Source organism: Balaenoptera ricei, chromosome 3 (assembly GCF_028023285.1).
Source record: "Balaenoptera ricei isolate mBalRic1 chromosome 3, mBalRic1.hap2, whole genome shotgun sequence".
NCBI lineage: Eukaryota > Metazoa > Chordata > Mammalia > Artiodactyla > Balaenopteridae > Balaenoptera > Balaenoptera ricei.
In genome coordinates, this window is record NC_082641.1 from 177,833,515 (window position 1) to 177,860,240 (window position 26,726).

General features: G+C 53.9%; 1 protein-coding gene across 2 annotated transcripts in view; it reads left to right on the top strand.

Moving 5' to 3' along the window:
- Positions 1–318: 318 nt before the first annotated feature.
- The window catches only part of MLLT1 (MLLT1 super elongation complex subunit), a 64,808-nt gene continuing 38,400 nt past the window's right edge, over positions 319–26,726 (top strand). Inside the window, exons 1-3 of one of the 2 annotated variants that reach the window (XM_059918640.1) lie at positions 319–420; positions 10,115–10,295; positions 18,030–18,112. In XM_059918640.1, the coding sequence (XP_059774623.1) occupies positions 409–420; positions 10,115–10,295; positions 18,030–18,112 (276 nt within the window). In that variant the 5' untranslated portion in view covers positions 319–408. The remainder of the gene's footprint in view (positions 421–10,114; positions 10,296–18,029; positions 18,113–26,726) is intronic. The other variant, XM_059918639.1, reaches the window with a different exon arrangement.

A 26,726-nucleotide genomic window follows, 5' to 3' on the forward strand; every position in this document is an offset into this window, starting at 1 on the left:
ACACCTCGCGCTCCCCTCTGCGGGGCTCGCCTCGCGCCTCCCTCCCTCCCTCCTCCCGCCCCTCCGGTCCGTGCCTCCCATTGGCTGCGGTCTTCGTCCCTCCGACCGCAGCCCGGCAGGCCCCCGCCAGGCCGGAAGTCCCGCCCCACAAGTCGCCGTCCGCATCGTCGACTGGCCTAGGCAGCTGTCAGTCCGGGCAGCGGGCCCGAGTCGGCGGCGGGGGCCCGCAGTCGGTGCGCGACCCGGGTTGGCGGTGGTTTCCGGTTCCGCGGGGCTGGCGGGCGGGCGGGCGGCCGGGAGCGGCGGCGGCGGCGGCGCCTGACAGACAATGAGGGCGGCGCGGCGGCGCTGAGCGGCGGCGGCGGCGGCGAGCGACGCGGGGCCCGGGGGCGGGGCGGGGAGCCAGCCATGGACAATCAGGTGAGGAACGGCCGCGCCGCCCCAGCGCAGCCCGCGCCGCCCGCCCGGCCCCCTCCCTCCTTCCCTCTCTCCCTCCCTTACCCGCCCGCCCGGCCGGGCCCGACCCTCCTCGGTCCCGGCCTCCCCGCCCCCGCTCGGCGCCCGCCCGCCCAGCTTTGTGCGCGCCCGCAGCTCCCCGGGCCTTTATGTGGGGCGGGGGCGCCCCTCCCCCATCCGCCACCCCCGCCGGGTCAGAGCGCCTCGGACCCCCCTGGGAACCCCGGTCCCCTGCTGCCCAGAGTCCCCTGGGAAGCCCCTCGGAACCCCGGTCTGGCCCACATCCCCGTGAGATACCCCCGTGATCTCCACTTCAGCCCAGAACGCTCTGGGACGCTCCTCGGGACCCCGGCCTGGCCCACCTCCCCCTGGGACGCCCCTTGTGACCCCAGTCCGACCCAGAGCCCCCTGGGACATCCCTCGGGATCCCGGCACAGTCCTGAGTCCCCAGGGGCCCCTTAGATCCTTCTGATCCGGCCTGTACCTCCTTTCCTGTCTGAATCCAGGGCCAGTCGGTGTCTCCTGCCCCCTCTGGCTCCTTGGTCCTGAGTTCTCTCAAACTCCCGGCATTAAACCTTTGCTGGGGTTTGAGTTCCCCACAACTCCTGGGGCCTTGGTCTGCAGCCTTCTCCTTTCTTGAACCCAGGCCCACGCTGACCTCTCTCCCCTCTGGTCCTGCCCTTGCCTCAGCCTGAGCATCTGTTCCTCCTCAAACCCTGGCAGGATCCCGGGTCTTTTCCCACCAGGATCCGGGCCTGCATTGAGTGGCCCCCTTTTTTGGACCTGGGCTTTCTTCTTCAGATGCCTTTGACCCACCCTGCTGCTCAGCCCCCTCTGCTTTCAGGCCCTGATCACTCTCCCTTGGACCGCAGGGCCCCAAAGGTCTGTCTCTTCACCTCAGACCCTCTTTGACCAGGTCCAGGGACCATTTCTGCTCGGACCTGGAGCCTCCACCCCCTTCAGACACCAGAGGCCTCACTCCCCTCAGTTCGGGCCCTCTTTGCCCCTGTGACTCTGATTTACGCTTCCCCACGTTGTCCCCCAGTCCACGTCTCTCTCTGGTTCCTCTAACCACAGTCGTTCTCCCTGCAGAGACCTGCAGTCTCTCCTGAACCCATGTGTCTCTCTCCTTACGTTCAGGGTCGCCTACTTCCTCCTAGCATCTCCTAGTCTGATGCCGTGACTTTGACCCACTACCCTCTCCCCCTAGCACACCCCATTTTCTCTGCCTTCCCCAGCATTTTGGAGCCTCCACCGAGAGCCTTGCTGCAAACCTAGGGTGTTCCCCAGCCTCCCTAAACTCTCCCCACGGCCCCTTTCCCTTCTATCTGGAAACCCTGAGCCAGTCCTGGCGAACCCAAGGCTGTTCTCCTCTTCAGTACCCAAGCCCCTTCCCCCTCCCCAAGCCCAGGATCATTGCGACCCCTGACATAGGATCATTTATTTCTTCACCCTCCCCTGCTGCCCCAGCCTTCCAGGGGCTCGAAGCCAGGAGAGGCAGTGTGGGGCAGTGGGGCTGGCAGCTGAAATCCCCGCCGTTAGTGAGGGCAGGTTGGGGCGTCCCTGGCTGCCGGCGCCACTCAGGCAGCTCTGGCTCGTAAGGTGCTGTGTGGCCCTCGGGTTTCAGGGGTGGGGGGCGGGAGACCGCCCCCCCTGCCCATCCCAGCTGCCTGGTGGCCCAGGATCACTGAGGCCTGTGCTTGGGGGCACCCTCTCACCGCGATTTCCTTTCAGCCTTGGTGTTGTACCTCTTTCTTGAGAAGTAAGGAATAGTTCATGACAGCTGTATGGGGGATTTCTGCAGAGCGGTGTGAGTTCATTTCCCTTGAAGGGACAGAGCTCGTTGCCTCTGATCTGTATTGAGTTAAGAAACAAAACAAAATAAACCTTCAGTGTCCACTTTCAAGGAAGCCGGCCCCTGGGGAAGTCTTGCTGGGCACCCTGTGGGCGTGGAGCATGGCTCCTGCCCTTCACCCGCTCCCACCCCCCCCCCCGGGCCCCCCGGGGAGACGTCTCTGGCCCAGGTGTGTCCATTCCCCTTGTGCTATGTGGCGCCCTGGCTGGTTGGGTGGCTGTCATCTGTGTGAGCGGAGCGGTGAGAAGGGGCGGCGTTCTGGGTCGGTGACAGAGGGAGACAGCGGTCCTGCTGGGGGTGCGGGGAGCAGGCGAGCGCCTTGGGCCAAAGAGAGGGACCTCGCCACTGCCCAGCGCGGCAGCAGCTAGCACTTGGTGGCTATTTAAACTTAAAAGTACGAGAACGAAAAAGTCAGTTCCTCAGTTGCACCATCCACATTTTAAGTGCCCAGGAACCACCACTCCTGAGGTTTCAGCCACCTCATTGGGCAGCACGGAGAGGCGACCTTTCCATCAGGGTAGAAGGTTCCACTCGACAGCGCTGGTCTGGATCCTTGCACACGTATTGACAAGTGAAACCGGTCCCAGAGGGAAGCTTGAGCCACCCCGGAGTCTGACTCTCCATCCCTGGCTGTGTTCTCATGCAAATCTGGAAGAGGCCCAGGAGCTCTGTCCCTTCCTTAGGGGGCAGCAGCGCCTGGGGAGGCAGGAGAGAAGAGGCCGGGAAAATGCTGTGAATCCAGCAGAGTCGGCCTTCTCTGCCTCTCCCATGATGCCCCAAACCTGTGAATGCCTCAGTGTGATGGGAAACAGCGGGGCTCCCCGCCCCACCACCCCAGGCCCGCTTGCTCTGGGAGACTTTGGTTCTCTTGACCTTCCTGTTGTATTCTCTAGAACTTTCAGGCGCAGCTGAGAAGGGGGATTCTGCTTTTGGCTCTGGGCTTCCAGGAAAATGTCATTCTGGTACCCTTTGCCTTGACCACACCCCCACCTGTTTGATCCCTTGACCTGTAGCCTGTACTTACACGTCTGTCGTCTGCGGGATTTGTATTTTTTTAGGGGGGACGTGGTGATGTATTTTGGGGGGGCAGGTCTTTGCTCACGCAGGGGTCATGGCTGGGAGGCATGTGATTTATCTCCAAGGATGGTGGGGAAGGAATGGGCGTGGTTACAGACTGAGCAGATGCTGAAAAGATGGAAAGCAGGCTGGGAAGGGAGCCTCGGGGGGCGGGAGGTTGCCTAGGGAGCTAGAAGTGGTATCAGCGTCTGGGGAGTCCTGTTCCCCAAAGGACCAGGGAGTCCTCCCTTCACAAAAGCATTGGGCCTGGCTGCGAGGTGGGCGGCCGACCCGCTGAGCCACATAGTTGAACTGACGCTGACTCTTCATCTCCTAAGTTTGGATTTGGGAACAGCTGCCTGTGACCATACTCTGCTGTTGCAGAAGGGAGGTTTGTTTCTCACGGGGAAGGCCCATTTCACGGATGTGCAAACGCAGGCCCAGGACAGCCCTGCAAGGAGTCGAGGCCTGGTGGGATGCTTAGGGAGCGCTCGCTCTTCCCCCAGACCTTGCACAGAGAACCTCAGGACTGTGCAGAGTGCTAATGAGAGGGTGATGGGGTCCTCCCCCACCTGGCTCTGAAGCTGTCACCCAGCAGGTCGATGCCAGGTTTTAAAGTTGTGAAGCATGTTGTAAAGTGCTTGAGAGCGGGGACCAGAGTCCTGCTCCCCTTTGTGTCCCTTGTAGTTTGTAATGCGAAAATTTGCACTTAGCTTCACCAACTGTTGGTTAAATAAAAGTGACTAGGAATCACTGCCTTTGTCACCAGGCCCACCTGGCCTGGTGACAGATGCCTTTATTGGGCTTGTTCGTGTTCAAAATCTCCCAAGACTGCTCCCTGGAGAACTCTGGGGATGGCCGACGCATCATCTACATGTCTGTGTGCATTTCCTACATATTTAATGCATATCCTGTCCCAGGCCTCCCTGGTGGGCTGGTAGGGGTGAGGCTTCCCAGCAGCCCGACAGCCCTAAAGATTGTGGGTGTATCTGCACATCCGCACGGTCTGCACACTTACCTTAGAGAGTTTCCAGAGGCACATTCATTGAGCCCCTTCTTGTCCCTTTGTCATTAACTTGGTGCCCTGGGTCAGAGAAATGAGGCCGGACGGAGCCCTAAGGGAGTGCAGGACCAGGGCCTCCTGCGGCTGTCGTGAGAGGTCCCAGCCTCCGGGCAGGCAGTCCCCACTTGAGAGGATTGTCTCAGAGGGACGGCCGTCCTCTCCCTGTCCTGTGCTCTGATTCAGTGGCCGCTCCCGGGAGCCCCCCGCTGGGTCTAGAGGGAGAAAGTTCTGTGAAGAGCGCTTTCTTTGGGCTTGTGTGGCCGCCGCTCTGTGGGCCCAGCCCCTGTCCCCCTTTGTGGGTGTGTGGACCATGTTGCCAGTGACCTTCCTGGGTGTCATCAGACTTGGCAAAATCGTCCCAGGCTGATGAGGGAAAAGACCCCTGGGTGCTTCCTCCTCCTGGGAGGGGTGGGGATTGCACGTCTGAGGGAATTAGCTGCGGTAGTCAGACTCCAGGCGTAATTAGGCCACTTGGTAAAGTGGGAATTCCCGGGGCGGGGGGACTGGGGTGGGGGGCATCTGGTAAAGAGAATTCCCACCAGAAGATCTGGGGAAATCTTACAGATACACTTGCTGAAGACCTGTCTCCTGGGGCCGGGCTGAGGGCAGGGTTCGAGGGATGCGGGAAGGATCCGGGGAAGCGAGGGCTGTGAGGCCGGCGGGGCTGTTGACACCAGGCTGGCTCTCTCTCTGCTGGGTGGGGCCTCCCCTTCCACACCTGGAGGGATCTGTGCTGACTGATCCGTCTGCCTGGCTCGCAGGACTTAGGATTCTGGCCCTTGGGTTCCAACTGCCCGCTGCCAGTTGGCCTGGAGCGAGGGCAGTGCCCAGCGGAGGCCCTCAGCCCAAGCTTAACTGTCCCCAGATGGCCCTGGGAGCCCTCGTGCCACTCCATCTCATCTCAGGTCTTAGGGATGATTTCCCAGAGGTAGAATAGTTAACCCTTTCTGGGGCAGGCCTGGAAAGTGCCCCTTTGTTCTGGGCTTTTGTGGGGGCAGTGGGTGGCGAAGTGGCCCCCAAGATGCTGGGACGTGCCAGTGACCAAGGCCGGGCCCTCTGGAGGCTCTGCGAGGGGCCTCCCAGCAGCCGCGGGGCAGGTGAGGGGCGTCACTCCAGGCAGTGTGGGCTTTTTTTTTTTTAATTTATTAGTTTTCCTTTTTTCTTTATTTTTTCTTTTTAATTTATTAGTTTTCCTTTTTTCTTTTCTTTATTTTGGCTGCATCGGGTCTTCGTTGTTGGACACAGGCTTTCTCTAGTTGCGGTGAGCAGGGGGGCTACTCTTCGTTGTGGTGCGTGGGCTTCTCATTGCCGTGGCTTCTCTCGTTGCGGAGCACGGGCTGTAGGTGCATGGGCTTCAATAGTTGTGGCACATGGGCTCGGTAGTTGTGGCTCTTGGGCTCTAGAGCCCAGGCTCAGTAGTTGTGCACGGGCTCAGTTGCTCTGTGGCATGTGGGATCCTCTTGGACCAGGGCTTGAACCCGTGTCCCCTGCATTGGCAGGCGGATTCTTAACCACTGTGCCACCAGGGAAGTCCAGCTCGGGCTTATTAATCCAGCCAGCAGCGAGCCTCTCCAGCAGGCGCCCTTCCTGGAGAAGCAGCTGACTGATCTGCTTCAGTTCTCCAGTTCTGCTGGCCGGGGAAGGAGTCCAGGTGGAGTAAGGAAGGAGGGGGCAGAGCCCGCAGAGGTGGAATTGTCGGAGGTGGAATTACCGTGACTCGCCGAGTCGGAGTAGTTGGCTGGGGCTCAGCTTTGCTTGCCTTCGCTTCAGCATAGCTTGAGTGTCCTACGGAATCAATGATTTCTTTTCTAATATAGTGTCCCCAAATCTGTGATATTCCACCATCTTTACTTCTTAGAAGATTCCAGCATTCAGGGGAGACTTCTCCTGGGTGCACCGGCGTATGCAGTCATTGGCACCTGGGGTCTGGGGGTGTCGGGGCTGAGCTGGCGCCGGCCCCTGAGGCAGAGATGCCGCCTGGGCGGAGCTTTGGGCACGGCCTGCCGGCTGCAAAGATTACCCATCGCGCTTCAGAACCTTCCTGTTTACTTTGGCCTCTGGAGCGTCTTTTTGGCGCTTCCATTTTCCCCCTCGGATGGAACTGTGGTCTTCCCTTCTTTCACAATCACTGCTCTGCCGGGCTTGCTCATGTGCCCTGGGTAGGAACCCCACGTGATGAGAAATGCCGGGAAGGCAGCTGGGGTTGGAGCAGGGTTGTTAATCTCCGGATTGGTGAACAGCAGAATCTGAGGGGGCATCTCATCACCTAGGAGTTAACTCGAAAGTATTGATACCAGAAGCCATTCACCAGTGTCCTGTTGTCATTGTGATTATGTGGATCTGGTTTCCCATAATCCAGGGATTGTTTCCCGACTCCTCAGTGTGAAAACAGGTCAGAGAGAAAGGCAGAGTTTGTTACACACCCGTAAGTGTATGGGGCGATTATGGCCTATTTGGGATCATGTAAATATTGTTGGGGTTTGTTTATCTTGAACGTTGTCCATAAGCAGCGTTCTGCGGATAGAAGCTTGTGGTTGATTCGAGCATGACTTGTTTATCCAGACGTCCAGGCCTTTTTTCCAGCTGTCAGGGGGGTATTTCCCCCCAAATGTCCCCATCCTCCCACCCCTGCTCCACCCAGCCGGCCTCCATGGGCATCATCACAGCCACCCAGCTGCCCGGGTCGCCTGTCTCTCCTTCTGCATCCGCCCTTGGGTCCTCCCAGTTCTCCTGTTTCAGGCTCCTTTTCCAGCCACTCCCTCTGGTTGCCTCCCAGCAGGCTTGTTGTTGTTGGTCTGTCTGTCCTTTTTTGCCTTCAGCCCAGACTGTACACAGTTGCTGGGGGTGCTTTATCACTTAGATGCTGTTTCCTCCAATCCGTCATCTGCGTACGTCATCTGCGTACGGTTGGCTGTCATTTCTCTAGTGTGGAATCTCAATGCTCCATCCTGATCCCCACCCCTCCCCCCAGTGGACCGGTCCCAGGGGTCTCTGCTCTTTTCCCAAGCAGCCCCATGGGGACTGTCGTCCTGTGCCGGCGGGGTGGCGGTCTCCTGCCCTGTTCTTACACCACCGGGACTGTCGTCCTGGGCCGGCAGGGGAGGGGCTCCTGCCCTGTTTCTACAGTTGTCCCCCGCCAGTCCCTGCGTCAGGACCACCCCATCCTTATCTGTCACCGTGGCCCTTCCCTCTTGGAACGCACCGCTTAGAGCTCACTGATCTAGGAAGCCTCTCTGGTTTAATCCAGTGTTGAAACCTCGTGCAGCGTGATGCCAGGATAGAGGTTAAAAGGACGGATGGGATGTGGCCCTGGGGGAGACAGCAGTGAACAGTCAGGAGCAGGGTCGGGATGAAGCGGCACAGCGGAGTTGGTTGTACACAAACTGCTGTGGAGACCAGGGTCTGGTTGGTTTCCGGTGTGGATCTATCAGAAGGGGCTCTGGAGAGAGTAGCACTTGAGCCAGGGCTTAAGGGACAAGTGGAATTTCAATCAGAGAGAAGTGAGTTAGGGCCCCCCCGCTGCAGGCTGGAAGGAGCAGAGGTGGATGGGAGTGGACGTTCCCGCTATGTTTGGGGATGGCTGGTGTCTGACTGAGCTGGGATGCAGGGTGTGTGCGTTTTCCTGTGCTTCCTCGGTTCTCAGCCTCTAAGGCCTGCCCAGAACCTAGCAGCAGCTTCTTTGTGCGCGAGCACGTGTGTGTGCGTGCATGGGGGACTGCAGCGCGGGAAACTTGCACGGCTCTGCGACATACTCTCTGATCTCGGGTGAAAGCATGGTAAACGAGGAGTACCCCAGGCTTGAGGAAGCACAGGTGGGAGATGGGAGGTATGCTGAGCCCTGCGGACTCGATTCTGACCGAGAGCGGCGGGTCCTGCTTTCCCGGCAGTGACCGAGCAGCAAGGGGTGGAAGAGTGGGGAGTACGCCGGTGGTGGGTCTGAACGGGGTTTTGGAACCCAGAGAAGAGGCAGGTCCTGGAGGGACTGTGGCCCCAGGGGTGCCTGGGGTCCGGTGGTGAGAAAGAGAGTGCAGAGGGAGGTTTCTGGTCTGGGCCTGGGCTGGTGAGCCCGACGGGAGTTTCCTTCCGGATGCGTGGGATCCAGGCCACTGGCCCGCTTGTCCCTGGTTATCTCAATACTTAGGAGCAAGTGTCCACTTGGCGTCTGCTTTCTTTGTAACGTTCTTGATTTTGATACTAGGTGTCAGGCTATATCTCTCTGAAGTCCAGAGAGGGTTTTAACAGGCCAGAGCGGATGTGTACAGTGGGTCCCTGTCGGCAGTTTCAGCTGGCCTCGCTGGTGCAAGTTCTGTGAAGGGTCGGGGCTGCCTGCTTAGTGTGTGTGTGTGGCGGGGGGCCGGCACGAGCTGCTTCCTGTGTCAGGCGAGTGGCCAACATGTGTGTGAGGAGGGCAGCCTGGCTGCGAGGCCGCGGGTCCACCTGCACCTGTCCCCAGCTGGCCTCACGCTTGCCCCGCGTTCCCACCGTGAACCACTGTTCTGCTTTGAAAACAAAGCCAGCGTTTGTGCAGGTGACTCGGGTGACCCCAGGGGTCTCTGTTTTCCAGGAGGCACTCTGTGGGATGATGGAGAATGAAAATGCTTTAATCAAGGACAGCAGGATGGCACACTGGCCAAGGGAGTGGCCTTTGGGTGACACACACACACCTGGGCCTGAATCTCCCTACAACTCAGCCACCTCGTGTGTGCCACTCAACAGCTCACTCTTGGAGCCTTGGTTGCCTCATTCGTAGAACGAGGTACAGTCTGCCCTCCGGATCCGTGGGTTCTGCATCTGCACATTCAATCAGTTGTGGATCGAAAATATTGGGGAAAACAATTCCCGAAAGTGCCAGTAAGCAACCCTTGAATTTGCTGTGCCCCAGCCACTATTTACGTAGTACTTACATGTAGTTACAACTATTTACCTAGCATTTACGTTGTACGAGGTATTATAGGTAACCTAGAGATGATTTAAAGTATGCAGGAGGATATCCGTAGGTTACATGTAAGTGCTAAGCCTTTTTACCTAAGGAACTTGAGCGTCCGTGGATTTTTGGTATCCTCGGGTCCTGGAAGCAATCCCGCATGGGTACTGAGGGGCGACTGCAGTGGCACCACGGGTCACACTGTTGTTCTCCAGGAGATCTTGGTGAGGGTTGCTACTCCGGGCAGGGAGCCACTTGCAGTGAGCCAGCGCAAGAGGAGAGCAGGCAAACTGCTAGCAAGATGATGTCTGATCGTGGAGACTGCTGAGAAGACAGTGTCATAAAGAGCCATGGGGTGGTGGTGGGTGCTTTCAGGTTGGGTGGTCAGGGAGGGCTTCTCTGAGGAGGTGACAGTCAAGCCGAGACCTCGGTGACAGGATGGAGCCAGCCGTGGGGAGGCCTGGGGGAGAGCATCCAAGGCGGAGGGAACCACAGGTGCCAAGGCCCTGGGGCAGGGTGGGGAGAAGACGCCGGGGCCCCAGTGGGCTTCCCGGGGAGAGAAGGCATGTACAGCCGTTCCAGGCCCGGTCCACGTGAGCACGTGCAAGCTCTTCCTGCTCCTGTAACCGGCGCTGCCCCCGCCCGGAGTCCCTTCGTTTACGAGCTCTGTAGGCCACGAGGTGCAGGGGGGAGGGGATGGCCTGCAGTACCCTGCCCTGGGCTCTGTGTTGACCCTGTGCCCGCCTCTCTCTCCCTCCAGTGCACTGTCCAGGTCAAGTTAGAGCTGGGACATCGTGCCCAACTACGCAAGAAGCCCACCACGGAGGGGTTCACGCATGACTGGATGGTGTTTGTCCGCGGCCCTGAGCAGTGTGAGATCCAGCACTTCGTGGAGAAGGTGGTCTTCCGGCTGCACGACAGCTTCCCCAAGCCCAAGCGTGGTGAGTGTCCCCACCCTGGCCGCTTGCCCTCTTCCTGGGGAGCAGGTGGCCCGTGCCCCGCAGCCCGAGGCGAGAGCTCCTCCTCCACACAGGGCCTCCACCGTCCCTTCTGCTTCTCCCTCGGCCGCGGACTTGGTTGTAGGGAAAACCCAGCGGAGGTGGTGACAGCATCTTGTGTCATCACTTAGACTCAGGCTCTGAGAAGCTTCCAGAGAACGTAGCCCTGTGGTTGAGGGTGGGAAGAGCGACTTACACCCCCTGGTGAGTAAGCAGGAAGCTGCTTACTGGGCCCACGTTGGAGGAGAGATGCCCTTTAGAGAGCCCGTGGTATGTGGGGCAAAAGCAGAAAAGGCTTGCGTTTCGCCGCTGCCTCCTCCCTGGCTTCACCCCTCAGAGCGCCCGGCCATCTGCGAAGCACAGGGTGACGTGCGGCCCGGCTGTCTGACGGGGCGGAGAGCCGGGAACTCACCCCGGGCGTCGGATCAGAGACCACTTCCTGGGGAGTTTGGAGCGAAGTTGGAGGCAATCTTGGGAGCTCTGTAGGGGCTGGGCGCTGTCTCCTGTTTTTACCATTCGGTCCCCATGTGAAGCCCGGCCCGTCACAGGGGTCTTGTAAATAGTTCTCGAATGGATGCGTTGATAAAGGAACAAAGGACTCTGTGCTCGGAAAGGGCTTCAGGGCTGGGAGAGCCGTTGCTGGGCTGATGCCCCCTCTACCCGCAGTAGGTGGGCCAGGGGGCCGGGGGTCACGCTGTGACAGCACGGAGCCTCGGGTGGAAGCAGGAGCCCGTCCCGGGACCCGCTGGGGGCCTGGGCCTGGGCCGGCAAGTGTCTTACTGTCCAGTGGGGAAGTGACGTGTGTTACAGGAGTAGAAACTCCTGGTTCAGAAGGGAAAGCAGCTCGAGATTCTTTTTCTTCTGGATTCTTCCATCAGCTTTCCGCTGTTCCTTTTCCTTCGTTTCTCCTTTCCTGAGTCTTCAGCTTCTCTCCCTTTTTCCTTTTTCCGTCTCTGAGCCTCTTGGAGAGAGCCCATCTGGTTCTTGACAACAGCAGGTATCTGTAAAGCACCTGCTAATAATAATAATAATACATGCCCCTTATCAGGCACGTCCTGCTCACAAGCTCTTTTCGTTCACCCTGCGACCCTCTTTTACAGATGGGGAAGCAAGCTCAGGGGGCCAGGTAAGCTGCCTGTGCTTTAAAGCAGGGGTCTATGCGCTGTGGGCTGGATATGCCTGTTTTTATTGGCGCTTGGTCACGCCTGTTCATTCTGGGGGAGCCCGTGGTCGCTGTGCCCGGACGCAGAGCAGAAGCCGGGCTGCCCGCTCCTGGCCCAGGTGCCTGCTTTCCCAGACAGCTGCCACTGCAGTTCCTTCACCACCGCCTTCTCCCGTCTCTCCCTTTCTCTCCAGGAGGGGCCCCAGATGGTGACTCCCATCTACCTTTCAGCTGCTTGTTTCATCTTCCTCCCCTCCGGTCCTTAACCAAGCAGCCGCTAGAAGTAACACTCAGAGCGGCCTACGTTTGTCCTGCCCTCGCTCTGTGCTGTGCGACGCGGGGAGCCCCCCAGGATCCCCTCGCATATCTAGATGCGGAAACTGAGGTCCCGAGAGGCCCAGTCACCTGTTTGTGGTCACGAGGAAGCGGCACATTCTCCGAGCTCCCGATGTCTAAAAAATGGGTTTTGCGTGAAGCGCACTCTTTTGAAGTGTCATTTTGCAGGCAGAGTTTCAGTAGCTGAATCGTGCATGTTTGCAAAGTCTGTGCGGCCTGTACACAGAGGGCAGCTGCGTCACGTGTATCGAATGGTAAATGCTCACTCGCCATTTGCTTAGTGGTCAGTGAAAAACGGATCCGGTGAAGCAGCCAGTGAATTTCTTATAGGGCTCCAGCCTCTGAAATTATACTTTATGTGCTTAAAAAGTATCTTTTACACCAAAATATACATCCGTAACAGACCCAGCAGAGATGTGCCAGGTGGGATGTTCCCACCTCCCAACTCGTCAGCGGTGGTATCAACCCAGGGGCAACATTTCTAGGCCTTTCTGGGTCGTGTCCTTCCTTAACACCTTAAAGCAGTAGAAGCAAATTTGCTTCTTATCTCTAGATTTTTCACATTAAAATTTGTTTATTAACTTACTAGCGTGAAGGGTTAGACTTTCTCCTAAGTGTCTCCCCCTTTCATCCCCGACAAGTGAGGGGTTTGTGTCTGGCCATATAGTTTGCTGCTGTATCCTAAGTAATACTTAGGTGCTTACTAAGTATTCGTTGAGAGAACGAATGGATCCTTCAATGCTGTCAACTTTGGCCAAGGTCTCCTGACTTTCCATTTAGGAAGAGAAGGGCAGGAGCACCCCGTCTTCCTTGAACCTTATACCCCTCCTTCTAGGAGCTACACTTGACTTTGTTAAGGTTGCTCCGCTCCAGGATTAGAGATTAAGTCTAGAAGTTGGTAGCTGGCAAAGGGCCCTGACCGTAGTGACTCTCTCCATTGTCGGGATGGTCGGGATCCTCTCTGAACTCTGGGCCACTCCAAGGAGAACGCTCAAGGTCATGTCAAGGTCAGATGGGCTCTTTTTATCATCCTTGGTTAAAATTTGGCCCCGTTTACTTCGCTTCATATTTGGCCCTTTGCTTCTCTTCCCATCCTTGCATTGTGTCTTTTTCATCAAAGGTGCTTTGCCTTTTTTCCATCCTCCCCATCATTTCATTTATTCAGTGGAGTTTTTTCCCCTTCGAGATACTTCATTCTGGTCTCTTCCTCCTCTAATCAGAACTGGCTCCTCTTTAGTCATCACGCTGGGACTTTTCCTTTACTTTTCTCCTGGGGGGATTTACCTAATACCCTTATGTTTTGGTTTATTTTCCTGTTTTACTGGAGTAATTTCTCAAGAAGTTTCCCAGGAGATTAATTACTGAAGCAATTTCCAAAGAAAGGTGTGTGGGGAATAAACTCCTTGACTCCCAGTGTATTTGAAGTGCCCTTGTTCTGTTCCCACACTTGAATGGTAGTCTAGTTGGGTGTAACGTTCTAGTTGGAGAATTACTATCACTTAGAGCTTTGAAAGTGTCGCTTCGTTGTCTTCTGAGAAGTCTGATGCTATTGGGTTCTTGTTCTGTTGCAGATGACCTGTTTCTTAGTTTCTTGTTTTGTCTTTAGAAGGACTTAAGATGGTTTTTATGACATTGTTTTTGGGGTCTTTTTTGGTTGTGTGTTTGTTCCTCATGTTGGACATTTGGTGTCCTTCATTTTATTTTATTTTTTATTATTATTTTTTAAAATATTTATTTATTTGGCTGTGCTGGGTCTTAGTTGTGGCATGCTGGATCTTCATTGCTGTGTGAGGGATCTTTGTTGCCACATGTGGGCTCTTTTACCTGTGGCATGAGGGATCTAGTTCCCTGACCAGGGATTGAACTTGGCCCCCTGCATTGGGAGCGTGGAGTCTTAACCACTGGGCCACCGTGGAAGTCCCGGTGTCCTTCATTTTAGCTTCTATTTCTTTGACAATTTCTTTCCACCTATTTTTCTTTTTTCGCATTCTAGGATGCTTATTACATAACTTCTCTATGTTTAAGTCTTTTCATCTGTAAAATGGGAACAACTGCATCTGCCTCACAATGTTGTTGGGAGGATTAAATGAGTTATATGTATAAAGTGCTGAGAATACTGCCTGGCATACAGTAGGTGCTTTATGAATATTAGCTGCTGTTGACATTTGTTTAATCTGCTGAGTTGTTTTTGCACCTTTCACCCTTTAAAAAAAAAAGTCTTTTTGCTCTACATTCTGGGAGATTCCATCGACTTTATTTTCTGGTCTTTCTGTTGAATTAAAAAATTATAAGTACTATATTTGTACTAAGGTCTAAGAGCCCTTTCTTACTCTCTAATTTTCCTTTTTAAAAGTATTTTGTTTTCATTTGTTGAGCAAGTCTTGCATCTGAGGGCATTGACTGTAGGTTTTTGTTTTTGTTTTCCTTTTCCCAAGTTCTCTTGTGGTCCCTAAAGTATTCCTGTTTCTTTGGCCTCTTTTCCTCCAAGTGGGAACTCTTACCGAGTGCTCTGTTTAGGGCAGGATGGGTTCGCTTTACCAGCGGCTTCTGGTTCGGGACGTGGGTCCCCTGTGACTCGGGGGGTTGGGTGGGGGAAGGTCGCAGGAGGGATCCCCAGGGCTGTTGTTCCAGTCACAGCCGCTCTGTTTGGCTTTTTTTTTTTTTTTAATAACTGCTTTACTGAGGTATGAGTCACACATGATAAAATTCACCCTTAATGTGTACGACCCACGTGTCTAGTGTGTTCATACAGTGGCTCAACCATCACCTCTCTCATTCCAGAACGTTTTCATCACCCCAAGAAAAACCCCTAGCCACCCGCTCCCCACCGCCGCCCTCCACTGCGACTGCGGACGCCCCAGCCCAGGCCTCCCGGGGCTCGGGCCCCCCCTGCAGCGCCCTTGCCATGTCCCCGACTGCAGCTTCCTCTTCCTGTTTCCTTGCCCGGCGTGCTCTCACCCACTCTCTGCCTTCCAGAAGGTTCTTGACTGCTCACATCGCCTCCCTCCCCGTTACTCTCCCGGCATTATTTGGTTTCCTACTGGCCTCACTTTGCTTGCCACGGGCCCTCAGGTGGGACGGCAGGCAGGCCGGTGGCGTCTGCTCGGTCTCCCACGTCTGGAAGCCTGTACTCTGGCCCCTGTGCCCCGTCTCTGAACGGATAAGGTGGTTTTCAGCCTGGGAGTGCCCGTCCTCCGAGAGGCCTTTGGAGAGAGATTGAGAAATGCACGGCAGGGTCCCTTCCCTGAAGGGGTTTGTCGTCTGGTAGAGAGCTGAAGATCAGAGGTGACACGTGTATGTGCAAAGATAACCGCCCTCAGTGGAAGTAAGTGACCTGGGGGTCAGAGGCCGAGGGAAGCCAGGGCTGTCCCTGCGGGAGGGGCCCTGACTCGGGCCTTCATGGCTGAGGGGATTCAGACTGGGGGTGGGCGGGGGGAGATGGACATTGGGGTGGAGGGTGCAGGCAGGTCCCCGGTCCCTCCCTCCTCTGCTGGGGGATCGTGCAGCGAGAACAGGCCATCCTTCCTCTCTGCTTCCTCTTTCCTTCCTGGATGCAGGTTAATTCAGCAAGCAAGCAGGTTCCCGGCCCTGTGCGAGGCCGGGGCACATGAGGCAGACTGCAGGACGCTCACAGTGTGGGGGCTTGGGCACTAGGCAGGCAGGGTTCATGCAGCTGGAGAAACCCCCTCCCCCCCAAGTCTGCTCAAACAGAATCGAGAGACTCGGGGAGAGGCGGGCTGTGACTGGCCTCCGTGCCCAGATTTCTTCCTGTCCCTGGACAGACCTCTCACTTCAGTAGATTACCTGACAGAGGTGTGACAGGTGGCCCGCTCAGCGGTATTCGACAGATACGTAGTGAATGTTTCCAAAAGGTCTGGCCATGGTGCTGGCCCTGGGGATGTCACACTGAGTGAACAGGAGCTCGTGTAGGATTGAGGAAGGTGGAGACAGTAAGCACAAGGAGTCCTGAGACCAAGTGGTACAGGACGCTCGGGGCCGGAGGAGGGAACCACAGCCTGGAGCTTGATGGGGGATGGGGGTTGCTGCTCAGTGAAAGGGTCCCGGAGAAAGTGGTCTGTGATCTGAGAGGGGCAGCGTGGCAGGGCTGGTGAGAGATGAGCCTGGAGGGGATGGAGCACCGTGCCGGCCCCCTGGAGCGGCTGGAAGTTGGTCCTGAGGGTGGTGGGGAGACATCAGGGGACACAGATCTGTGATTCAGAGGGGTCCTTCCAGCGGCCCCTGCAGAAGATGCCTGGAGGCAAGCCTGAGGCAGGCCGGCTGGTGAGGGGCTGGAGCGGAGGCGCAGGGCGCCAGGCAGCGGGGTGCAGCCCAGAGATGTTTGCAGGTGGCCTTCACAGCACTTGGTGACAGGCGAGCTGTAGGAGCAGGAGGAGCTGAGGCGTCCTCGGGGCCTCGGGGGAGCGGTGGACGGCTGGGCTCCTGATCTGCAGGACGCTGGGGGCTGCGGATTTCAGAGGGAATGAGGAGGTGGCTTGGGGCGGACTGCCTCTGGCATACCCAGCCAGCACCGCCAGGAGGCCATCCGAGGAGCAGGAGAATAGGAGCTGGCTAGGATAGGGATTTGGGGCCGAGGTCAACCCCACAGTGTCCCCAGGCTACCTGGGCCACCGCCCGTTGACCCAGCCTGCAGGCAGGGGCACTCCTTACTTCCAGGAGGGCTGACCGTCAGAGTGAAGGTGACTGAGCTTACTCCTGGGGACCAGAGGTGTCCCCTTGGCCTCTGGCGTCAGCCGGGCACCTGACACCGTCAGATGCGGATAGTGGTGGAGTGAATGCACGAATGCGCGAGTGCAGCGTTTGGTAGCAGTAATGACTCCCTGCGGGCCCCGAGGTCAGGTGACAGTGCTCAGGGCGCTCAGCCGAGGCAGCCGGGCTACTGCTGCCCCCCGGGAGGCTGTGCTGCGGGGCTGGTGGGTCCCACGGCCGGGTCGGCACGGCCCCCTCGCCCCTGGCAGGGAAGTCCGTCCAGCTGAGCAAGCCTCGAGCCCCGGGCTGTGGGGACTGGAGCCTGAAGCGCAGGCTGAGCCCTCCTGGGGGGAGTGGGGGGAGCGGGAGCTGGGCTTGGAGGGCAGGTGGCTGGCGCAGGGGCAGGGGGAGCCCTGGGGGCCGGCTTACCCGTCAGTCCGCGCGGCTCCCTGGAGCCCCGCCCCTGTGGTTTGCAGAGCGGGGTCCTGTGCGAGGCTGTCCAGCCAGCCCTGGCCTCGCGGGTCCCCAGTTACTCTAAACCCACCCCCTCACCAGTTTTGTTTGCGCAGATAGATGAGACATGTGAGATGTTTGAGGTATATAATATTTTAAGTGATTTTTTTTTTTTTAAGGAAAATCTTACAAGGTTTTAATTTTTAAAAAGTCATGTTTCATTATGTTCCAATGCACTGTTTTCCGGCAATTTCTGGCCCCCTTAAGAATTACACTACAGACATACGTGTGTAAAGGTTTTAACCGTTGGCAGGATTTTTTCCTATCTCCTGGTCGTGGTTGCCTCGGGAGAGGGAGGGGCGGAGGACAAGGGGGATTTGATCTGTACTGTTCTGATTTTTTTTTCTTACATGCGGGAGAACAATATTGTCACGTTACTTGCATAATGACAGCATACCTGTCAAAACATTGACAGTTCATCCTGGAGGGTGAGACTGCGGGAGATTGTTTTACCTCTATTTTACTGTTCTTCTTAGTTTCTTTCTCCCCCTCCCTCCCTTCCTCCCTCTCTCATCACTCGTCACCTGGGAATGCTTTGGTTAGGTGCTGAGGTGGAACCCAGGCGAGCCCCCGCTGGGACCGGGCCATCTCCATCTCCTGGCGTCTGTGTCTCTGGCCCCAAGCGGGGCCTCAGTGTCCATGTTTGAGTGAGCGATGACAGGAGGAGGGCACAGCAGAGTGCCTGCCCTGCTGGGAGACCAGGGGCCCCCTGGCCCGGCGCCTCGCTGAGCCGCACTGCTGTGCTGCCCTGAGTCGGTTGAACCTGTGTGGCCCACGGCCGGTGCTAGCTGCGCTGCCCCTTCCCCAGCGCTCTCCCACTCTGGCGCCACGGGGTCACCTTTCTCCTGCTCCGCTCCTTCTCTCCCTCTTGACCCCTTTGACATGGAACGGGGCTTGGGGTTTCCCACGCTGGGGAGCTGGCCTCCTAGAGCTGACAGCGGTTTTCCCTTTCTTTTCAGTGTGCAAGGAGCCCCCCTACAAAGTGGAGGAGTCGGGTTACGCAGGCTTCATCATGCCCATCGAGGTGTACTTCAAGAACAAGGTAGGAGCCCGGGTGGCGGAAAGGAGGACGCACAGCTCACACAAGGGCCGGTGGGACCGGCAGCGCCGGGTGACAGGGTGGATGTTGGCATGTGTGGCAGAGACTGCATGTTGGGCGCCCGCGGGCGGAGCGTGGCGCGCATCCCTCCCGTGGTGGCGGGGCTGGGGAGCCTGGCACGTTGCGGCGGCAAGTGGGGGAGCACCGGGGCACGTCGCCATAAGTCGTCCTGAAAGTGGCGGCGTCCCCGGCTCAGCCGCCACGTGCTGGGGCGGCGCCGGAGTCTGTGGCCTGTCCTAGAGGGGTTGTCACCTCGTGGGAGGAGGGGCGAAGATCTGGAAGTTGTTAGACGTCTGACAGTGGGCTGTTGGTTGGATGCACTTATGCATCTTCTGAACAGAATCTTTGACGACCTTGGGGGAAAGAGCTTTTAATGTTGTTGAATGAGGAAAGCAAGTTATATGTGTGTCATTTATAGAAAAAAGGAATTATATACATGAAAGATGTTAACAAAGGTAATCTGGGTGGCAGGATCACAGCAGGGTTTTGTATTATTTCTCTCCATATGTATTTTCTAAACATTTACAATGAAAAAAATAGAAATAGTCATAGACCGTTCAGGCTGCTGTAACAAAATACTACAGACTGGAGGGCTCATAAACAACAGAAATGGTTTGCTCAGCGTCCTGATGGCTGGAAGTCTGGGATCCGGTGCTGGCGTGGTCGGGTGAGGGCCGTCCTCCGTCCTCTGGGTCACGGGCTTCTCTCTGTGCCCTCACAGGGTGGAAGCGGCGAGGGGCCTAGGGGCTCTTTCTGGAAGTGTTAATCCCATTCCCGAGGGCTCCATTCTCGTGACTTAAGCCCCTCCCAGCACCATCACGTGGGGGGTGGGAGTCAGCGTAGGAATTGGCGGGGGACACATTCAGACCATAGCTTTTTTTTTTTGTTTTTTAAAGCGCAGTAACCAACATTTAACAGTTGCCTCCCTGGCAGCGTGCCTCTGCTGATCCTCACAGGTGCCGCCAAGCGGCCGGCGGTGACCTTCGCTGGCTCCAAGGTGGCTGGCTGGCTGGTGCTCCTCCACAAGTGCAGCTAGACTGGCTGTGGGCGGCTCTGCCATCTTTCAGGAAGGACATCCCCCTGCGGGGCCCGAGAGTGCCACCACTCACTTAACAAGCCCCTTGTTCTGAGAACCCGTGGCGTCAGAGGCCTCTGGGGTGGAGCTCAGGTGGGCACCGCAGTCCCCTGGGCACCAAGGGCCATCTCAGCGGGTGCAGCTCAGCGGGGTTTGGCAGCGGGGCCTGCGGGTCATCCCGAGGCTCTCTGGGCGTCGAGGCCTGAGAGTCCCGGTGACCGGCCACTGTTGAGAGGAGAGCCCAGCCTGTCCGCACGGGTGGGGGATGGATACTGCACCACGAGGGGGCTGGCGCCCTGCAGCTTAGGGACCATGCTCAGGGAGGCCTCCTGCTGCTCCGGGAGCGCGGAGAGGGGGGCATCCACGTGGGGCGGGGGGCCAGTGCTGGGGTGAGTCCTGGGGCCCCCCGTGGGGAGGCTGTGCAAACAGGATGCTGATTGTAGCCCCTCTGGGTGGTTGGGGGGACAGGGTGAGTCCACTGGGAGGGAGCGCTGAGCCGCGGGTGCCTCGGTATCTGCAGGGTTGGGCGCTGGGTCCGGCGTGGCCCTGGGAGCCCTTTCTCAGGATAAGTGCTGGGTGCTCTCCTATGCCCTGCGTCCCGTTACTAGACTCCTCTGTTCCTGGTGGGGGCGTTGCCCTCAGGGCTGTAGCGGGCAGCCCTGCGCTGCAAGGCCCATCGCGGGAGGGGGTGCGGGTCCCGTCACAGGTCCTGTGGGGTGCGTGTGCTGTGCCAGGCCCTCTGCTGAGCGGTGCTTATTACCTAGTACCCGGACAGGCCCCGGAGCACGGTCATCTCCCGTCTGGATGAAGGGGCGCCTGGATGCCCCGTCGTGTGGGCGGTGCTGCCCCATGATTGGCGGAGCTGGGCTGTGGCCCAGCAGAGCGTGTGTTCGCGCACGCGCACCCAGTGCTTCAATACCCGCGACAGGCGTGACCCGGGCTGACAGCTCCTTATGAATGACGTCTGTTGTTTACTTGCGTCTGGGTGACAGGGACAGTATTGTTTTAGGTATCGTGTCATACAGATGTTGTCTAAATGTGGGTCCCTGTTGAGGGACGTGTGTGGAAAAGTGAGTGCCGGTTCATGGCAAAAGCAGCTTCTGCAGGCGTGGGATGCGTGTGAACCAGGGACATGGTGAGAGCGTCTGCTGGTGACTTTCCCCCCCTGCCATAGGCAAGGGCTGCCGTTGGGTGTCAGCCCTGCCTCACTGTTCAGCTGTCAGTAAGGTGAGCTGATCTTTGTCCTGCTGAGAAGAGGTGGAGCAACTGTGGACAGCCCACTTCTCTTGGCCCCAGTTTCTCTGTCCACGAGATGGGTTCCTAATTGTGTCTGCTTCTCAGGCTGTTGGGAAGATTCGGAGTGATGGAAGGTAGAGCGTGTGGCCCAGTACCCAGCACGGAGTAAGGGCTTCATCCACGTGTGTCGTTGATGTCACTGCTGGGTCCGCCTGGGTGAGCGGGGTGAGTGGAGCAGGCAGCCTCTGAGGCCTTCAGGCCCCAGGATGACGTGTGGCCTCTCCGGACGGTGGGGTGGATCTGCACCCAGAGCAGAAAGGACACTTTCTCAGACGCGGGATGTTTTCTCGTGTGAGCGTGAGGCGTTCTAGCCTCACTGGCACTGGCTGTGAAATGGAGAAATTCTGTGTTATGTGGTGTTTGGCGCTAAAACTTACCTGAGGCCACGTTCCGTTTGACCTGTTGGCAGGATGTTCTTTTACAGATAAAGCCCTCCTTTCCCCCAAGCGAAAAAAAGAAGCGGTGTGGGGGTGGGTCTGTCTGACTTAATAAAAGTAATCTCCGTGTGTCTTCTTTTTTTTAATACTTTTTAAAATTTTATTTATTTATTTATGCGGCTGCGCTGGGTCTTAGTTGTGGCATGTGGGATCTTTAGTTGCCGCACGCGGGCTATTAGTTGCGGCATGTGGGACCTAGTTCCCTGACCAGGGGTGGAACCCGGGCCCCCTGCATTGGGAGCGCGGAGTCTTAGCCACTGCGCCACCGGGGACATCCGTTGAGCGGTTTTTACTCACATGCTTCTGACTCCAAATGCACGGTGTCCTTCCCAGCACCTCTCTTCCGGCTCTGATTCTCCAGGCACCATTGGAGTGTCCAGCAGTTCAGTTCGCTTCTGACACTAGCCACTCGAATTAGCGCAGACCTGCAGGTCAGGGGTCAGCCCCACAGGGCTGTCCCCGGTTCAGACAACAGCCACAGGTCTGCGCTGCGCCTCCTGTACTTCTGACGGATCAGCTATCCATCGGGGGTTCCCACAACCCCCTCAGGTTCCGGAATTTGCTAGAACAGCTCACAAAACTCCGGTCAGCATTTTACTCCCTGTTTCCGGTTTACTATATGGGATGTAATTCAGGAACAGCCAGGTGGGAGAGAGGCAGGGGGCCCGATGTGGGCAGGGGCGGGCTTCTGGGGCCTCTCCTTCCACGCACCGCCCTCCTGGCACTTCCACGCTCACCTGTCCTCCCTGAGGTCTCCGAACCCCGTGTTTAGGGGTTTTATGGAAGCTTCGTTGTGTAGGCATGAGTCGGTCATTGGCCACTGCTGACTGACTCAATCTCCAGCCCTCCCCCTCCCCGGAGCTTGGTGGTCGGGAGAGGGGGATGAGCTTCTAATCAAGACTTGGTCTTTCTGGGGACCAGCCCCATCCTGAAACCATCTAGGGACCCACCAAGAGCCGCCTCGTTAGAACAAAAGACGCTCCTGTCACCCCGTCACTCAGGAAATTCCAAGACCGGGAACTGAGTACAAACGCCAAATATCTTTCTATGATGCCACAATTGTAAAATAAAATTTTTATTGAGGTGAAATTCACGTAACGTGCAGGTAAGCGTTTTACAGTGTACAGTTCAGTGGCATTTAATGCATTCATAATGTTATGCAGCCACTGCCTCTCTAGTTTCAAATTTTTCATCTCCCCGTCCCCCCGACCCTCATCTTCTGGGAGCCTCTAATCTGCTTTCCGTCTGTGGATTTGCCTATTCTGGATATTTCATACAAAACGAATCATACAACATGTGTCTTTTTGTGTGTGGCTTCTTTCACTTAGCATAGTGTTTTCAAGGTTCATTCAAGTTGTAGCATGTGCCAGTACTTCATTCCTTTTTATGGCTGAATGAAATATTCCACTGTATGGAGATACACACGTATATACAGTCGATTCTCGTTACTCGAAATAGTTATGCTCTGTAAGGTCACCAGGAACATTGAGTGAGTGAAAACTGAACGGTTGCTAGAGGGGGCCTAAAGGGTTAAGTTCCTGCAAGCCTCTGGTCACAGTTTTGTCAACTGATGGATACATAACCTTGTTTCCTGAGTGCTTCTGTTTGAAGCCTCCTTATTTACTGTACACTGTTGATTCATTAACATTGAACTCACAGCCCAAGCACCATCATTCATGCCTGAACCAAGCTTGTCCAGCAGACATATTTTCTCTGTAAGGCACATCACAGCCCTCCTGGGCTTGGGAACCCTAGACAGCACTTCAGCACTGTGCTTGGGGCCATTTCAGATGGCAGAAGCACAAAAATTTGGTAAAAATGGCACTACATACATGGTGAGAAGGCCACTCGTTCAGTGTGAGAACTGCACAGGAAGGCCGGGCAGCTTGTTTCACAGCAGCCGGGGACGAGCCTGCAGCCAGCTCCTTTCTCACCACTCGGTGCCTGTCTACCAGTGGACATGAAAGCCACGTGGACTGATTTCGGGTTTATAGGTAATTTTAGTGAGTAGCTGAATACAGAAACAGGGAGCGCACGAATATTGAAGATCCACTGTGCCACAGTTTGTTTATCCACTCATCTGTAGACGTCTGGTCTGTTTCCGCCTACTCGCTGCTGTGACTCATGCTGCTGTGGACGTGCGTGGACGTGTACATGTTTGCGTTCCAGTCTCCAGTTCTGTGGAGCGTATGCCTAGGAGTGGAATTGCTGGGTCATGTGATAATTCTGTGTTTAACTTTTTTGAGGACCTGTCAAACTCTTCTCTACATATTCCCACCAGCAATGTAGGAGGGTTCCTATTTCTCCCCATCCTCAATAGTGCCTGTTATTTCCTATTTTTGTTTTATGGTAGCCATCGTAGTGGGTGTGAAGTGGTAGCACGTTGAGGTTTTGATTTGAATTTCCTTAATGACAGTGGTGTTGAACATCTCACCTGCTGTTGGCCATTTATGTATCTTCTTTGGAGAAATGGCTGTATACATCTTTCGCCCATTTTTTTAATATTTATTTTTTTAATTTGTTAAGTTGTAAGCGTTTTTAATATATTCTGGGTATTAAACTCTTACTGGATGTGTGATCTGCAAATGTTTTCTGCCATTCTTTGGGTTTTTATCACATTCTGATAATGTTCTTTGATACACAGAAGTTTTTAATTTTTATGAAGCTCAAGTTATCTACTTTTCTTCTTCCATTACACTTTTGGTGTCAAATCTCAGACTCCATTGCCAAATCTGAGGTCATAAAGATTTACCCCTATGTTTCCCTGTACTAGTTTTATAGTTTTAGTTCTTATATTTAGATAGTTGACCCATTTTGAGTTAATTTTTGTGTGTGGGATGAGGTGTAGGGTCTAACTTCATTCTTCTGCATGTGATCGTTCCGTTATCCCCGCACCATTTGTTGAAGAGATTGTTTTCCCCCGTGGAGTGGCTTTAGCATCCTTGTTGAATATCAGTTGGCCGTGTATGGTTGGTTTTATTTCTGGACTCTCAATTCTATTCCATTGGTCTTTATGTCTGTCCTTATACTAGTACCATACTGTTTTGATTACTGTAGTTTTGTAGAAAGTTTTGAAATCAGGATATGTGGGTCCTCCAACTTTGTGGGGGTTTTTGTTTGTTTTTTTAATATGGTTTTGGTTTTCGTGGGCCTCTTGGGATTACATATGAATTTGACACTTGGCTTTTCCATTTTTGCAGAAAAGACCACTGAAATTTTGATACAGATTGCATTGAATCTGTAAATACTTTGGAGACATTTCCATCGTAACAATATTGAAGTCTTCCAATCCAAGAACATGGGATGTCTTTCCGTTTGATTAGGTCTTCTTTAATTTCTTTCAGAAACATTTTGTACTTTGCAGTGTACAAGTATTTTACTTTCTTGGTTAAATTTATTCCTAGATATTTTACTCTGTTGCATGCTATTGTAAATGGAATTGTTTCCTTAATTTCCTTTTGGAATGTTCATTGCTGGTATATAGAAACGTAACTGATTTTTATGTGTGTTGATCTTGTACCCTGCAACTTTACTGAATCTGTTTATTATCTTTAGTAATTTTTTGTGGCTTCTTTGGGATTTTCTACATAAAAGATACGTGCAAATGGAGATAGTTTTACTTTTTTCTTCTCAGTTTGGATGCCTTTTTTCTTCTTCTTGCCTCATTGATCTGGCTAGGGCTTCAGTACAGTCTTGAATAGTAACGATGAAAGTGGTCTTTCTTACTTTGTTCCTGATCTTTGAGGGAAAATGTTCAGTCTTCTACCACCAAGTATGATGTTAGCAGTGGTTTTTTTCATAAATGCCCTCTATCAGGTTAAGGAAGTCCCCTTTTATTCCTATTTTACTGAGTGTTTTCATGAAAGGGCATAACATTTTTTCAAACACTTTTTCTGCCTCTGTTGAGATAATCATGTGGGTTTTTTTCCTTTATTTTATTAATGTGGTATATTACAATGATTGAACCATTCCTGCATTCCTGGGATAAATTTCCACTTGGTTATGTGTATAATCTTTTTTAATATGCTGTTGGATTTGGTTTGCTAGTATTTTTTTGAGAATTTTATATTCACAAGGAATATTGATCAGTAGTTTTCTTTTGGTATTTTTGTCTGGCTGTGGTATCAGGGTAATAATACTGACTTCATAGAATGTGATAAGCAGTGTTCCTTCCTCTTCTATTTTTGGAAGAGTTTGAGTAGCATTGTTGTTAATTCTTAGAATGTTTGGTAGCGTTTACCGGTGAAACCATCTGGTTCTGGACTTTTCCCTAATGACTTATGGCATTGAGCGTATTTTCATAGCTTATTTGCCTTTAACTTCTTTGATGAGGTGTCTGTTCAGAGTGTCTGACCATTTTTAAAAATTGGGATGTCTATTTTCTTACTATTGAGTGTATAATATATTGAGTGTATAATAGTGATATTCCGGATATCAGTCCTTTATCAAACCTTCCTTTTGCAGGTATTTTCTTCATCTATGGCTTGTCTTTTCAGTCTCTCAGTCTCTTAGCGTCCTGTAAAGAGCAGAAGTTCTTGATTTTGATGTAGTTCAGCTTGATTTTGTCATGTGTGGTTTGTGGTGTATCTGTGTCTGTAACATAGTATTTATCATTTTAGCCATTTTTAGATGTGTAATTCAGTGGCATTAAGAATACACACGATGTGAAATAAGCCAGACACAAAAGGCCAAATATTATGTTCTTCCACTTGTTTAAAGTATCTAGAATAGGCAAATTCACAGAGACAGAAAGTAGAATAGTGGTTACCAGGGACTGGGGGAATTATTGTTTAATGGGTACAGAGTTTTCGTTTCGGATGATGAGAAATTTCTGGAAATGGATAGTGACAGTGGTTGCACAACATCATGAATATACTTAACGCCACTGAATTGTACACTTGAAAATGTTAAGTATTATGTTACGTATATTTTATCACAATAAAAAATTCACCAAAAAAGTAAAAAAAAAAAAAAGAATATGCACATTGTTGTGCAGCCATCACTGCTGTCTGTTTCCAGAACTTTTTGATCATCCCAAATAAAACTGTACCAATTAAATAATAACCTCTCCTACCCTCAGTCCTCTATTCTACTTTCTGTCTCTGTGAATTTCCTTATTATGGGTACTTCATGTGAGTGAAATCATACAATATTTGTCTTTTGTATTCGCAACGTTTTCAAGGTTCATCCACATTGTAGTGTGTGTCATTGTTTCATTCCTTTTTAAGGCGGAACAATATTCCGTTGTATGGATATACCACATTTTGCTTATCCATTCATCTGTCTTGGACACTTGGGTTGCTTCTGTGTTTTAGCTACTGGGAATAATGCTGCTGTGAACATGAGTTTACAAATAATCTCTTTGAGACCATGCTTTCAATTCTTTTAATTTTTTTATTGAAGTATAGTTGATTTACTGTGTCGTGGGCTTTCAGTTCTTTTGGATACATACCCAGAAGTAGAATTGCTGGATTATATATATAGTAAATCTATTTTAGTATTTTGAGGAACTATCATGCTGTTTTCCACAGCAGCTGTACCATTTTACATTCTCACCAACAGTACACAAGGGTTCCAGTTTCTCCACATCCTTGTCAACACTTGTTGCTTTCTCTCTCTCTCTCTTTTTTTTTTTTTTTTGATAGCATCAGTAGTAATGTGTGAGGTGGTATCTCCTTGTGGTTGTGGTTGTGGTTGTTATTGTTGTTGTTGGCCACGCTGCACGGCTCGTGGGATCTTAGTTCCCCGA